The following is a 16,892-nucleotide window of genomic DNA, read 5'->3' as shown; positions in this document are numbered from 1 at the left end:
TATACAGCTTGTCTTATGCAAAAAGCATGTTATCTCTGGATTTTATTTTACTGGTAAGGATATAGCCCTAACACTTTCCTTAGAGTTGCAATTTTCTGTTGTGACATTATGAAAGCATGAATGCATAGTATCACATGCCCTAAATTATTTTATCAGTTCCTGTTTCTTTAAGCTCACTACTGCATTAGGAGATTCTTTGTTCCTGGAATTGTTGTCAGCTGTGCTTTGTACAGCATCTTAATTTAAGACGAATAATGATATAGTACTGAAACCACAGTGTAGACAGGTCACTGTACTCTTAAAGAATTAACATTTTTTGGATGCAGAGAATAGTTTGCTTAGACATGTACATCACTAGCTGATACCTTTTATGTTATCATTTTGTGGGTGCCCAGAGCAGGCAGTGTATAAATTTAAAACAAAAACACACTGTAATATTCCTTTTTTTATAAAATAAATTGCAACTTCAACATTTTCATCATAACTGAAAATGAAAATCAGTGAGAAACAGATGCATGAAAAGATATGACAAGCGCATTGACAAAGTCTAAGTAGTTGTGGTTAAGATTATTTTATCTTTATGATATGATATCTTGAAATAACATTTTAAATTAATGTTTTTATCTCTGGTTATTTAAAACATTGCTGCAACATGATGAAATGGGCTCTAGGTCATTTTCAAAAAAATCCAGTTTGGAAGACTCACTTCCTTTGAGAAAACTGAAGCATGGTTTTGATAAATCCATTCAATGAGAACAGTGATCCTTCTAACTGAAGCAGTGTGTGTGTGTGTGTGTGTGTGTGTGTGTGTGTGTGTGTGTGTGTGTGTGTGTGTGTGTGTGTGTGTGTGTGTGTGTGTGTGTGTGTGTGTGTGTGTGTGTGTGTGCTTGCTTTTGGTGAAAATGTAAGTAAATATACCTTCTTTTATGGTGCACCATTTCTTCTTTTTGCATTCTTTACGATGCAATAGGCCTATTTTAGCAAAATGAGCCATGAGCACTTTTCTTTGTGGAAGCCTGAATGGCTGAGCCATGTTTCAACATACAATATGAATCCTTTAGGAAGCTTATAGTTGCCGTTTAATAAAATCACTCTCCGCACAGGCAGAGGAACATAAAGTGTTCCTATGTTATATATCTTTCTTTGCTCTTCATAAGGCGGTTAGCACTGTGTTATCACTGAGTTCTTTGTAACATCATTCCCAATATCCATGTTATTGTCTATATTCGTTAAGCTGACTATAGAGTATCCTTCTTTCTCGTCCCTCTGTCTATAATATAATCTCGACACCACTGCCACAATAAACATCTCTATTATCATCAAGTGGTTATTCATTACTGAAATGACAGGAAAAAAGAGAAATAAATATTATCATGGAGGTAAACAATATTTAAAAGTTTTAAATATAATGTTTAATTTCTACAGGTTACCATATGTAAGCACCTGTCTGTTTATCTGTCCACACACACACACACACACACACACACACACACACACACACACACACACACACACACACACACACACACACACACACACACACATTTACTTATATACTTTATCTATATATAGTTGCACCAGAAAAATAGCAAGAAAATGTCACCAGCAGGTCCCCAGCCACAGATCACCAGTCTTCACTGGAGGCGCAAGTATGTAAAAAAATCAGGTTTATTTGCCAAATCACCCAAAAATCACATACTTGGATCTTAGTCAATTCCACAAAATATTTGCACTATTTACAAAAAAAAAAATTCTAGCAGATGTTTTCTAATGACAGAGACTTTTGTAAGGAGCAGGTTAAATTCAGGTTGAGGTACTCTTTACAATAATTGTATTATAATTTTCCGCTTATGGGGCACATATAAAAAGGCAACCACTATGAACACACTAGCAATCTAGTAGCCATGATGAAGAAAAAAGGTAGTAAAATTTTTCACTTAGATAAATATGACTTTTGATGTATGGCAAACCAGAGGTAATCATTTGAGAAACACTAGCCTCTAAAAACAACAGGCTGTAAAGAAACCCTATGAAAAAAATAAGCTGACTGCAGATCTGTCATCATAGATTGCCTGTACATACTAATATATCCTTACTGTCTTGGTATACCAGCCGATACTGGCTGTTTCTAGAAGACTACTGCCAGCATGTGTAAGAATGCGAACCACCACGGTTAATGGCATTCCATAAGTAGTAAGCCATTGCCCTCTACTGGTGATTTTGATGATTATTTAGGAGATTTAGAAGAAAAAATTCTATTGTTGTGCCACGCCTGTTTGATATGATTTGCCCTTCTGAATAGATGCTGTAGTGTTCAAATGTACTTATTAATTTATTTATGTATTTGTCTGTATTTGTTAACCAGGTAAAGAACTGAGCCACTGCTGAGTAGATTCTTTTGTGTTCAAGTGTGCTTATTAAGTAATTACATAAAAAATAAATATATCATTTGTATTTGTTAACCTGGGAAGAACAGTAATCCACATGTTCCTTTGTCATACTCAGCCTGGGAGCACTGTCTGGCTAATATGCATTTATTAATTCATTTTATCAATTCAATTTTTATAGTTTGATTAAAATGATAATATTGGCTCAAGTTATGTTAGGGGTAGCCACTTGACTGCATAAAAACTGGCCCCAGGTGATTTGATCATCTTGAATAATGTTGCCACCAATCGGCATGGATATTTGCCAGCAATAACAGAGCTGAGGATTCAGTTTACTCTGACCAAAGCCAGGGACCCATGATAATAGAGGGAGGGGTCTAGGTGCTCCTGTTGTCCAATGTGTACTCTTCATAAAGCCAAGCAGTCCTGTATCAATAAAGTACTGGAGTGACAGTGTTCAGTTGCCGAGTGGGTTACCTGGGGTAACTCTTTGAGCAAAAGCTGGATGTAAAAGCTTACCAACCTACCAAACTTGAACTATGAATTGCTACACGGAATATAGGTTCACTGGCAGGATGCAGCTTTGAAGTAGATGACATGATGCTAAGGAGGAGACTAGACATCCTGTGTAGCCATAAGACAAGATAGAAGGGGAGTGCAGCAAAGGCACTTGGCATGGGATCTAGAGTCTATGACTTAGGGAGAGGACAGAGAATAAATGGTATGGGAAATGTGGTAAGAGAGATTCTTCTGAAGACCTTGAGGAATGTCATCAGAATTTGTGATAGACTCATGGCAGTCAGACTCCAATGTAAAGACAGGGCACTATTCATAATCTCAGCCTTTGCCTCATAACAGGGTTGTGATGGCAAGGAAAAGAGTGAATTCAGACTGCAGTTGATGGACTTACTAGATAAAGAAGGAAACACGAGTTGGTGTTGAGATAGAAGGACATGAATGCTCATATTAGCACAGACAGAACAGGATATGAAGACTAAACATGGAGAGGCTCTTCTAGACTTCTGTCTAGCAAATGACTTGATGGTGACCAACACACGCTACAGCAAGAGAGGCAGTCACAAGATCTCTTACAAGAGTGGCCAATGTTCAACTCATGTAGACTTCCTACTAGTAAGAAATGGGTACCAGACTAGAATCAGAGATTGCAAATTCATTTTGAATGAGACAGTCTGCCCACAGTTTAAACAACTGTTGGCCACAATTAGCTGCAAGCAATGGTCAGTGAAGGCTCTGAGGTCAACAGAGACTAGACTGAAGACCAGGAGGTTGATTGGAGTGGAAGCACAAGTCTTCATGGAAATACTCAGGGATGTAGCACCTCAGGAAGAGAGAACCGAGGTGGAGTTGAAGAAAAATGACAGCATCTCTAAATAGCACATGTGAGGACTATAAAACGGATACATGGATGAGCCAAGTATGGTAATAATGTACATAAAGAAAGCTGTTGGTGGAATGCAGAAGTCAAGGAAGTCATCAAAAGAAAGGAAGAAGAAATGATGGAAAAAGTGGGAGACAGAAAAAGCGGACCAGGCTAAGAAGGAATACTGGTTGGCTAACAAAGAGTCTAAGATGGCAGTTGCAATAGTAAAGGACAAGGCATCAGGGGCACTAAACCAGTTTCTGGAAAGCAACTCAGCACATGGCACAAAGAAACTGTAACAGGTTGCAAGGTAAAGACAGAAAGATAAAGAAGATAGTCATCAGACGCCATTCAAAAGGGATGCCACTAACAACCTGCTTACCAGTCCACAGGACATTAAGGGCAAATAGAAGGAGTACTTCATGCAACTTCTGAATGAAGAAACTCCCACAGAAACTGTACTTTTCCATATACGGTCTCCAGTGAAAGAAGAAGAAAAAGAGCCACCCTAAAATGAATTCTGGGAAAGAAGCAGGGCTAGATGAGGTCATGGCAGATATGATCAAGTTGTTGGGTGAATTAGGGGAGAAATGGCTCCTAGAGAAATCATAGCAGTATGGAGGGAAAGGCATATCCCAGATGACAAGAGAATAAGCATTCTAGTGCCTGTGTACAAGAACAAAGGTGACATTCACAGCTGTTGGCAGTAGAGAGGTATCAAACTCATGTCCCTCTGCATGAAAGTGTTAGAGCGTGATTGATAAACAAATATATGGTGTAGTAGAAAGTAAGATATTTGATTACCAATATGGATTCAGATAAGGATGAAGCACAACTGAACTGATGTTTGCAGTAAGACAGACAGTGGAGAAAAATCTAGAGATGAGGAAAGAGTCCAACTTGGCATTCCTAGAATTGGAAAAAGCATATGACAAGGTCCAAGAAAGCTGATTTGGGCAGTCTTGTGATGGTTTTGAAGTCCCAGAAACATTCGTAGAATTAGTGTAGGCTTTGTACAATGACCCAGTGATACAAGTACGAACAGTTTTTAGACTCACAGAGGAGTTCCGAATGGGAGTGAGTGTGTACTAGGGGTTCAGCTCTGAGTCCACTGCTGTTCATAGTGGTGATGATCTACATTAGCAAACAGGTCACAGGGGACAGATCAACAAAGTTGCTGTTTGCAGACAATGTGGCATTACAAGTAAATTCTGAACAGGATATTTAGCAAATGGAATGGAATGTAAAACTGTAGGCACATAAGATGAAGCAGAGTACAGCCAAGAGAGTTGTCACAGCAACAAATGGGTGAAATCTGACAAAGCTGAAATCTGAAATAGAAGAGAATATAGCGGAACAGGTTTGTAGCTTCAAGTATCTGGGGGGGTGGTTGAAGATGAGAAGGGATGCCTGAATGATGAGGTCAAAGCTAGAATGATAAGATATTCAGCTAACTGGCATATAATTTCATGGGTAGTGTGTGATAGAATGCCAAAGAATTTAAAAGTTAAGGTGTACAGAACAGTGGTATGACCAGTACTACTGTAGGATGTACAGAACAGTGGTATGACCAGTACTTCTGTAAGGTGTGCAGAACAGTGGTATGACCAGTACTACTGTAAGGTGTACAGAACAGTGGTATGACCAGAACTACTGTAAGGTGTACAGAACAGTGGTATGACCAGTACTACTGTAAGGTGTACAGAACAGTGGTATGACCAGTACTACTGTAAGGTGTACAGAACAGTGGTATGACCAGTACTACTGTAAGGTGTACAGAACAGTGATATGGCCAGTACTACTGTAAGGTGTACAGAACAGTGGTATGACCAGTACTACTGTAAGGTGTACAGAACAGTGGTATGACCAGTACTACTGTAAGGTGTGCAGAACAGTGGTATGACCAGTACTACTGTAAGGTATGCAGAACAGTGGTATGGCCAGTACTACTGTAAGGTGTACAGAACAGTGGTATGACCAGAACTACTGTAAGGTGTACAGAACAGTGATATGACCAGTACTACTGTAAGGTGCGCAGAACAATGGCATGACCTTTACTATTGTAAGGTGTACAGAACAGTGGTATGGCCAGTACTACTGTAAGGTGTACAGAATAGTGGTATGACCAGTACTACTGTAAGGTGTACAGAACAGTGGTATGGCCAGTACTACTGTAAGGTGCGCAGAACAGTGGCATGACCTTTACTATTGTAAGGTGTACAGAACAGTGGTATGGCCAGTACTACTGTAAGGTGTACAGAACAGTGGTATGACCAGTACTACTGTAAGGTGTACAGAACAGTGGTATGACCAGTACTACTGTAAGGCGTGCAGAACAGTGGTATGACCTTTACTATTGTAAGGTGTACAGAACAGTGGTATGGCCAGTACTGCTGTAAGGTGTACAGAACAGTGGTATGACCAGTACTACTGTAAGGTGTACAGAACAGTGGTATGACCAGTACTACTGTAAGGCGTGCAGAACAGTGGTATGACCTTTACTATTGTAAGGTGTACAGAACAGTGGTATGGCCAGTACTGCTGTAAGGTGTACAGAACAGTGGTATGGCCAGTACTACTGTAAGGTATGCAGAACAGTGGTATGACCAGTACTACTGTAAGGTATGCAGAACAGTGGTATGACCAGTACTACTGTGCAGCAACCTGGGCAGTGATGGCAGAGCAATTGAAGAATGAGGAAGTAATAGAGATGATGTGCCTGAGATGGGTGGTAGGATGCACACTGTGTGACAAGCAAAGAAATGATGACATAAGAGCAAAAGCTAAAATAGCTCCAATTGCAGAGAAGGGCAAAGAGAACAAATGGTTTGGACACATGTTCAAAAAAACAGAAGACAATCTGATGAAGAAAATTTGGGGCAAACAGGTAGAAGCCAAGAAGAAGTAAGGGCATCTTGCAAAGAGAAGATGACATCAGAGCAGAAGCCAAAGCAGCTCCAATTGCTGAGAAAGTCAAAGAAAACAAATTGCAGTGGTTCAGGCACATGTACCAAAAAGCAGAAGATGATTTGGTGAAGAAGCTTTGGGGGAGACAGGAAGAAGGCAAGAAGAAAGGAGGATGGCCAGCAAAGAGATGGATGGATTGTGTGAAAGAAGACCTGCAATAGGGAGGCACAGCTGTTGGAGAAGGTAGGAGTGTGGCAGCAAATCAAGAAAAGTGGAAACAACACAACACCCAACCTCATGTAGAAAATGGTAAAAAGGAGGTTGCTAATGATGATTGGCTTAAGTAACAATTATCTGTAAGACTTTTGGTAATAAAATTTTGTGTAATAAACTTGTCATTTAATTCAGTGTATTTTCTGTTTTTCCAAATGCCACAGTTTTCTTTGGATTTATAAAGCAATAGAAATGTTTTTGCATGTTGACTGTACTTACATTGTGCTCTTGCTCTTCCAGCATAAGGAGGGGCACATGCTACTTTTCCTGCATTTGCTAGCATTCCAAGGATGGAACTCTGCAACGTTATAAGAATTAGGAGAGTCTGAAAACAAAAAGAAAAACAGAGAATACAAAATTACACCTTGCTGCACTGATTAAATAGTTTGTATTTTTTTGACCAAACTGAACTGATTATTAGCCACATATTTCAAGCATAACAAATTAAGAAGACTGAAAGACCCAGTACTCAGAGGATGTACCTCTCACCACTTCTCTGATGGTCTCTGCACCTGGCTGTGTGCTGTACTCTGCTGTAGGTGTTCAGTGAGTCAAGATTGTAACACCACAACTTGTTCAGTCCACTAACCAGATTATTAAGTAAAACAAATAAGATAACTGTTAATTACCATAAAAAAAGTGGTGCGGTGGTACGGCGGTAGCGTTGTTACCTCACAGCAAGAGGTTCTCCCGTTCGATTCTTGGCTTGGCTTAGGAGTGCCTTCTGTGTGTGTTGTCTGCATGTCCTCCCCGTGGTTGGGTAGCGTTCGAAAGACATGCGTGCATAAATGAGCATGCCTTCATTGAAGGTTGGATGTTGAGCTGGCACCTTGGCGTTTCGTAAAAAAATCTACTGCCAATCATTAGCAGACCAGAGTTCCGCTGTGGTGAACCCTTACCGGGAAAAGCCGAAAGACAAACAACAACAACCATAAAAAGACAATTTGCCTTTATTATGGACCTTATTAACATATATAGTTTTCCACTGTTAATTTCCTTGTCACTATCAGATGTATATCCCAAGGATCATTGTGTCAGGAATAGCAGCTGTGTTTTGGAAGTGAGCTGTAGGTAAACATCAGTCTTCCAGCCAGATATTTTTAACACCCAAGAAATAGCGTAACACAATTTTATTTTCCGCTTTCGTCCGTGGACTTCATCAGAATGAAAAAATACACACAAATTCAACCTTAAATACATCACTGATAACAGTCCAATAGAACTAATCATTCAATTAATGACTCATTCATTTAAAAACTCATGATAAAAAAATGTGAAACATTTTTTATGTGATATGTAAGCAAACAAAATCATTACTTTTATCTACTTTTAACTTTTGGTATTTAAGAAAACATTTCACATTTATAGACTCATTAAGTCCGGGTGAGTGGTCTGATTTTAATTTAATTTGCCACTGGGTTTCCCTCTGTAACAAAAAATTCTTAAAATCCCCTTCCCTCATATCCTTATAACAAACTTCTAATATAGAAAATAAAAATTTAGTAAAATTCTTGCACACAATACTATGCTTAAAAAGAGCATTTTTTTCATCTTTCATTTTTATACAATATAAATGCTCCCTAATACGTGTCCTAAGCTCCCTTGTCGACATACCCACATAAAATGCGGGGCATGACGAACACAGTGCTATGTATACTATACCCGAGCTACGGCAAATGGTGTCCCATGCTTCCTAAACAGTATTTCTGTTTACTTTCATCAAGCTATTGGATGTGTGTGTGTCTACTTCTTCAGCAGGTCTGGCTGCTATGTCTCTGAGGGACAGTCACCCCCTATAAATCAAATATGAATCAAATTCTGGGTCACATTTAAGTTGCACAGCTAGGCTTTTAAGGGCTCTAATGGTTGTTAGCCTAGTATACACATGTGAACCTATTAAATGTATTTGTGAAGTTATATTTTTCTGTAAAATACAACAGACATTTTGACATATTGGATTTGGTAAATGACATCTTCTGAAAAAGTCACCAAAACATGCTCTTATTGTTGCCTCCCATTTGCAATTCTTCCTCTACTCCTTCTAAAATTTAGGTGAAATAAAACACTGTTATAAAGAGAAAGGAAGCATATGTTAGTTCATTTTAAATCATATACAATTAAGTGGCTGAATATAGAGTCTTTACAGGGGCAGACCACAGGTACTTCTGATCTTTCAGTTTTAAATGGGGCCCTCCCTCCCTCTTCAGACACTAAATTCAAGGTCTTTCCACCATCTTTGTTAGGTGAGACTTGCTGTTGCTCCCCACATCTCCCTGTAACTCATATTTTTACTAGGAGGGATCTGGTGATAATACAAGCAGACAAGGGGGGTTCAATAGTAGTTATGGATTGGGCCAATTATGTGAAGGAAGGTATGAGACAACTTTGTGATGTTAGGTTCTATACCCCTGTACTCATGGACCCCAGTCCTAAATTTAAGGCTGAGATTGATGAATTCCTTCAACAATTTCATTCTCAGGGTGTCCTAGATGATCAGACCCTACATCATCTTATGGTGGATGAACCTGAGGTACCTTTTCTTTATCTTCTTCCCAAGGTGCACAAGAGTCTTCATAATCCCCCGGGGAGACCTATTGTGTTAGGCCATGGTTCACTTACTGAACCAATTTCCATGTTTCTTACTAAATATTTGAAACCCCTACTTAAGGGTGTAAGAGCTAGGATTAAAGACACAATGGAATTTCTCAATATTATTGAGAACTCAGAGTTGGAGGAGGGGTGGCTCTTGTGCACCTTGGATGTGACAGCATTATACACCAGTATCCCTCATTGGGCTGGGCTTATGGCGCTTGATTTCTGGCTTATCATATTAAATTTATACAACACTGATTTTAATAACTTTCTGTTGGGTTTGGTAGAACTAGTTTTGACAAAGAATGTTTTTCTTTTCAATGGACAATACTATCTACAAATCAGAGGTACTGCTATGGGAGCTGCCTTTGCTCCCATATATGCGAATCTCTTCATGGGATTTGTGGAACATCAAGTTATATATGACAGAAGTCATAATCTTTATTTGGATGAGATAGATATTTGGTGTAGGTACCTGGATGACTGCTGGATGGTTTAGAAGTCAGATATGACTTATTTGAATGAATTCTTTGACTATCTCAATGAGAACAAATGGGGAATTATATTTACGGTGGCTGCAAACAAGAAATCCATTTCTTTTTTAGATGTGTTGGTTACAAAGGAATCTGATGGAACATTAACTAGCACAGTATATAGAAAACCCCATAGTTCCAATTCTTTATTGCATGCCTCCAGCTGTCATCCAGGTCACATTACGCAGAATATCCCCAAGTCCCAATATATGAGGAATAAAAGAATTTGCTCCAATAAAGTAGAGCTTGAAATTTGTGATCATGATCTCACTAACAAATTTGTGGAATGTGGCTATTTGGAAGAGCATTTGGCTGGAATCAAACATCTTGTGAACAGTATGCCCAGGGAACAGCTTATGACCTATGGCAAAACCAAGTCTAGGGGTGATTCCAAGATAAGGTTTACCACAACATATGGTAAAAATACTAAATTGTTGATTCAGGTTATTAATAAATATTGGGACATACTTTTTGCTGAGGAACATCTTGTTACCATTTTAGATGATAGATGCAAAATTCTCCTATAGAAAGGGAGTCACCTTAGGGGACCATTTCAATCATTATAAAAAATCTCTACCCATCCAATCTCATGAGAAAATACAAAAGACCTTGGGGGGATTCACGGCCTATGGTTGTTATCCATGTGAACATTGTATCTTCTGTAGATATGTACTAAAAACTAAAGAATTCTCTAGTAAAAACACCTCTAAAGTCTTGAAATCTGCACATTGTCCAACTGTAGCAGTTGTTGGGTAATATACCTTGCTGAGTGCCAATGTTCAGCTTTCTATATTGGCCAAACTTCTCGGCCATTTAAACTTAGAATTTCAGAACATTTGAGCAATATACGCAACAAGGTAACAACCAATGCACTATATAAACATGTTCAGACTCACAATACAGCTAAATTTTCATTCACGATTATTGATAGGATTGTTGATTCTACATTCTCTAAAAATAAGTGGCATGACATTCTTAATAAAAAAGAGAGATCTTGGATCATTAACCTAGGGGGTTTATTTCCCATTTCCCCCTGGTTTGAATGACCATTTATAAATAATGATTTTTGTATATTTTATGAGGCAACATCTTATATCACTAAGCTCTTGTAACCTATATACTGACCAGTCGGTTTTTTCTATCTGTGTTTATACCATCAATTTTATATATTGATTTCATGATATTAGTGATATATGTACACCTATATTTAGGTGGCTCCATAATGTACAATCGATTATTTTTATACAATACATTTGTACTCATTGTTTTGACTTCAGGGTCAGTCACAATCAGTTGATTATATTTGTATATGAACAATGTGATTAGATTTTTTTATATTTAATTTTGTTATGCATTTATTATACTTCACAAGGTTGTATATATATACCTTTATTTTTTTTGGTGTATATAATGCATGTTCACATTGTAATATAATTTTGATGTCTATTTTATATCCAGCTTTCACATAATGGGTTTATACCTTTAATTTTTGAATTGTAATATCAAAAACTTTTTTGATTGGTGGATTTGAATTTGGTCACATGTATTTATTTAAGGCTCTTGGATTAGTGTTTGTTACATTGAGAAAGGTCATTAGACTGAAACCGGTCTGTACATTGTAATAAATGTTTGTTTTTTTGAATCTGCTGGCCCCTTTTTTTGTGGTGCTACCTTTACTTTGGCCCTGCAGTTGCTGTCCGGGCGAGGAGTTTTGTTTATAGCATAAAGAGAAAGGAAGCATACATTAGTTAATTTTAAATCATATACAATTAAGTGGTTGAATATAGAGTCTTTACAAGGGCAGACCACAGGTACTTCTGATCTTTCAGTTTTAAGTAGGGCCCTCCCTCCCTCTTCAGACACTAAATTCAAGGTCTTTCCACAATCTTTGTTAGGTGAGACTTGCTGTTGCTCCCCACAACTCCCTGTAACTCATATTTTTACTAGGAATCTTTCGGAGATGAAATGGTTTGGGGATAAACTGTTTCATTAAGAAATGGTAAACCTTGAAATCACAACCCTTAGAAAGTTTTAAATTGCTGAGAGAAAAATCACACTCCTGGACATCAGTCACAGATGTCTTGTTTCTAGACAAGTGATAACTCCAGACACTGTCTGTATTTTGCCTTCTCTGTTTATTGGTGATTTACCTATAGTTATCTTGAGGCCATCCATGGACCAGTTGTTAGTAGTGCAGATGCATCATTTCCAAGGTGTTCAAATAGTTCCAAAAACTGGTTGTACAATTGTTGGTCATCCACAACTCATCCCAGTAATGGGGTCTCAGTTTCCTCAAACATTTGAGGCTCCTTTTTATTATAAAAGAACAGTGTGAGTGCATCTTGATCTTGTATAAAAGACTGCCACATCATTTAGAGCTGAATCCAAAACCTTGAACGTAGGCTAAATTTTAAAAAATAAAAGAAAAACAAAACCCAATCAGTCTTCACTCTCTGACTGAGAAAAGGGAGATGATGCTGATATATTCTGAACATATTTCTTAACTTATACTAATAAGGTTTCCTCTAATCCAGAAATGTATCTTTTTCATTTTTTGGAGAAACAGCTAAAGTTATAAAAGACCACTGACTTACAAAAATTCCCCTAAAGAAAGCTGTTATCACATACTGCACTTGAGCTCAAAATGTCTCACATGTATTATAGAGCTAAATTGTTGCTTAGATATCTGTTGTCTTACTGTTCTGCAAATATACAGAGATCAGTATATATTTTTTTGGTTTTATAATTTGCACTGTGATTCCTCACATCTCTGTTGAACTGTCCCCCCCCCCTCATTTTCTGCCTTGTCTTCAGCTGATATAACTGTTTTTTATAGCTTGTGTGTTGCTTAACTCAAGGTTCCCTTAATTTGACCTGTTAATAACAGCCTGCATTTAAATTGGAACCTGTGTACTGAGAGACAGCCTTACAAGACTATCTGCAAATATATAGAGCTGAGTATATTTTTCTGTATTATTCTGTATTATAGAGCTAAATTGTTGCTTAGATATCTGTTGTATTACTGTTCTGCAACTATACAGAGATCAGTATATATTTTTTTGGTTTTATAATTTGCATTGTGATTCTTCACATCTCTGTTGAAACTGTCTCCCCCCCCCCTGTTCTTGGTTGTAGTTTAAATTTGGTGGCTTTTGCAGTGCCTGCCCCACTGTAGATTTGATCTAGGACACTCCCCCAGTCCCATCTCTTTACCGCATTCTACCTAATAAACCCTTTCTGCACTTGCTTTTAGTCCTTTTTAATTTAATTACATTTTTTCAAACTGTGTGTGGACTAATATTGCTACATACTCAAGTGTGCCAGCTTGCACTGCATGTGAATTGTTTTTACTACTGTTTTTGCTACTTTTCTAAAAAAAAAAAAAAAAAAATTGTAAGCCTGTTTCCTACCTTTCCTGTAATTAGTGTTCCAGATACAGATTTGCTGTATCCAGGACTGTTTGTAAGCTTCTGAGCCCCCCAAGTGTTTCTGTGTTGGACGGAAGCCTTCTAGTTTATCAGTGGGAGTGGTAAGCATTAGGTAACCTGTCTACCACATAGGGAGTGGTTCTGGCCCAGAATTTGTAGTTATTGGCCATTTGGGCGGTCTTCCATCTCTCTCAACTTTCAAACTTGAAGGCCTGCATTTGCACTTGTTTCTGTCCTGTAACTCCTGGGTCCATCTCATTTGCTCACTCAAAAAAAAAAAAAATGTATCTGCTTTTACTGCATTTGTGTTTCTTCCTACTTTATTTTGCTTTTGCATCATCTTAAAAGTACTCAATTGTATTTATTACTGCTTGGTGTAACTCATTCTAAGCCTTTTAGTTTAAGCACTTGGGCTTCAGACCAGTTGTTTTACATTAAGAAGGTTTGTGGTCTGCACTGTAGTGGCAGAACAGGTAGCTTACATCCTTCTAAGTTGGGAACTGCTGATTGAGGGCTCAGTGTCTGTTATTCTAAAAGTGTACTAATTCTGGTTTAAGCACTTGGGCTTCAGGCCAGTTATTTTACATTAAGAGGATTTGTGGTCTGCACTCTTGTGGGAGGGGAGGCTGGACTCTGCCCTTCTGAGCTGGGAATTTCTGGTTAAAGGCTTATAGTGCCTGCATATTTGAACTGCTTCTTACTGAAATTGGTACACCTTGTTTGCTGTAGCATAGACTAGATCCAGGCCTGCTGAATCTAGCTTTGTTTGTATAACATGAGCACTAATCCAGGCATTCTTTAAAGTATTCAATTGTATTTATTACTGCTTGGTAGTAACTTGATTAAAGTGTAGCTATCATTCTAAGTCTTTTGGATTAAGCACTTAGGCTTCAGACCAGTTGTTTTACATTAGGAAGGTTTGTGGCCTGCAAAGTGGTGGCAGGACAGGTAGCTTACATCGTTCTAAGTTGGGAACTGCTGATTGAGGGCTCAGTGTCTGTTATTCTAAAAGTGTATTAGTTCTGGTTTAAGCACTTGGGCTTCAGGCCAGTTATTTTACATTAAGAAGGTTTGTGGTCTGCACTCTTGTGGGAGGAGAGGCTGGACTCTGCCCTTCCGAGCTGGGAATTTCTGGTTAAAGGCTTATAGTGCATGCATATTTGAACTGTTTCTTACTGAAATTGGTACACCTTGTTTGCTGTAGCATAGACTAGATCCAGGCCTGCTGAATCTAGCTTTGTTTGTATGCTTGTTGTTTGTTTGCTTGTTATTTCCCTGAAACGCTAATTCCACCTAAAACGTGGCTTTTCAGTGCTTCTGTGGATCCCTAGTGATATCTGCATTGCTTATTGTACTTATTTCCTTGTTTCACTTGAAAGAAAGTTACTGTTTGTCGTTTTGCATTTAAGTTACCTGTAACACATTGCATTTAAGTTACCTGGCACTTGCTCACTAAAGCAATTATATAAGTCAGCACTAAAAAATTAAAAGCACTACACCCTCACAAACTCCCCTTGAGTACCTTGTTCCCCACTGGCCCTTTTTTTCAATTATAAAGGAATTCCCAATACTATTCTAGCATGTCCAAAGGTGAGTTGTCAATCTCCTCTCCGGTCCAGCTGGTGAATCTGGGAATCTTGAGGCAATGTTACAACTGCCTCATGTACACAGACAACCCTCTCCTCCTCCCAACAAATTCCAACACATGTGAGAGATGCAACCATATAGCCAAACTGGAGGCTAAGCTCTTTCAACTCAGTACTGGCGTAACCAGTCAGGTGGAGAAGGAAACCACACTCACTACAATTCCAGTCTCACATAGACCTACCACGACAGCAAACCAAACACATAAACACACAAAAACATACTCAGAGGCTCTAAATAAAAATCTGCCTAAGCAGCAGAGACCTCCAAAGCAGACACCCAAGCAACTGCTACCCCAAAACAAAACACGTGCAACACATAGCTCACAAAGCCAGTGTGCCAAACAGTCACAGCCCTTAAGGCTAAACAACACACCTGATACACTTGTAATAGGTGACTCTGTCGTCAGCCGCACTGACGTCCCACTCACCAGGCTGAACAAGGTCATGGTGAGCTGCCTGTCGGGAGCTAGGATCCGCCACATAACACAAGCACTCAGGTCACTCCAAGGCAAGTACAAATATGACTCAGTCATTGTCCATGCTGCTGTGAATGACCTGAGACGTACCTCCCTGGACTACATGAAAAGAGACATAGAGGAGCTCTCTGAGCATGTAGCCCAGGTCGGTATGACCCTGACCTTGAGTAGCATCTTACCCTCACCAAGAATGATGCCACAATATGAAGACAAGATGATCAATTTCAACAATTGGCTTAAGTATTGGTGTCATTCAAAGGGGATCCAATGCCTGTCAGCCTGGGATGACATGCTCGACAAGCCACGATGCTTCGCTAGGGACGGCTTGCACCTGTCACCCCTGGGCTTTCGGATATTGGCAAAGGCTTTTGCTACCCCCATAGGGCCTTTTTTAGGCAAGGCTCAAAAGACAAACCCACCTCCATAGGTATCACAAGGGATAAGAAACTAAGAGTAATGCTACTCAATGCCAGAAGTCTAAACCTCAAGATGCATGCACTCGAAACTCTCCTTAGCATGGAGAACATCGATATCTGTGCAGTAACAGAAACCTGGTTCAAGGCTCCCTAGAGCACCCCAGCACTACCAGGTTATACCTCATAAGATGCTTTTCGGCCCCAAAACTTGGACCGAACCACAAAAGGAGGGGGAGTATCAATATTCATCAAAGATACCCACACCTCCAGGTTGGTGGCACAGCACGAAGCATCAGAGACTATCCATGTGCAACTAACAGTGGGTAAAACTGCCTTCCAGTTTATAGCCTGCTACAGACCACCCTCCCAAACCCAGGAACCCCATTCGGCCTTCCTGAGAACACTGGAAAATATGAAGGTCTCTCCAAACACCATTATATTGGGCGACTTCAACTACCCAAACATAGACTGGGAGCATTACTCCAGCTCCAACACCCTAGCCCAAAGGTTCCTAGAATTTATAAACTCAAATGCTATGGAACAACTTGTTACCACTCCCACAAGAGGGGAAAACATACTGGACCTGATCATCACAAACATGGCGACTCTATGCTCCAGACCAGAAGTGTATCCCTCACTGGTAAGATCAGACCATAAACTAATCTCACTGGATATTCACATCCCGACTCCACCCCCTGCCCAGAAAACCACAGTGAAAAACTTCTCTAAAGCAAATTTCACACTCCTCAAAACCGAGGTGGAATCCTTCAAAGCCCCCGGGCCTGTGGAAAATATGGCCCAGACCGCAGAATCCTTTATAAACGCATTCTATGAACACCTTCAGGAATGCATG

The 16,892-nt window shown here is 39.2% G+C and overlaps 1 protein-coding gene across 1 annotated transcript in view; it reads right to left on the bottom strand.

Moving 5' to 3' along the window:
* Nucleotides 1-432: 432 nt before the first annotated feature.
* LOC122800929 (organic solute transporter subunit alpha-like) overlaps nt 433-16,892 on the bottom strand; it is a 206,522-nt gene continuing 190,062 nt past the window's right edge. The window contains exons 8-9 of the mRNA XM_044070292.1: nt 7,168-7,273; nt 433-1,337 (exon numbers count right to left, since the gene is read on the bottom strand). Of these exons, the coding sequence (XP_043926227.1) occupies nt 1,162-1,337; nt 7,168-7,273 (282 nt within the window). The 3' untranslated portion in view covers nt 433-1,161. The remainder of the gene's footprint in view (nt 1,338-7,167; nt 7,274-16,892) is intronic.

This window comes from Protopterus annectens, chromosome 4.part1 (assembly GCF_019279795.1).
Source record: "Protopterus annectens isolate FY-2018-M chromosome 4.part1, PAN1.0, whole genome shotgun sequence".
NCBI classification, from domain to species: Eukaryota; Metazoa; Chordata; order Ceratodontiformes; family Protopteridae; genus Protopterus; species Protopterus annectens.
The sequence above is the reverse complement of the archived record's forward strand: the minus strand, read 5'-3'. Positions and strand labels throughout refer to the sequence as shown.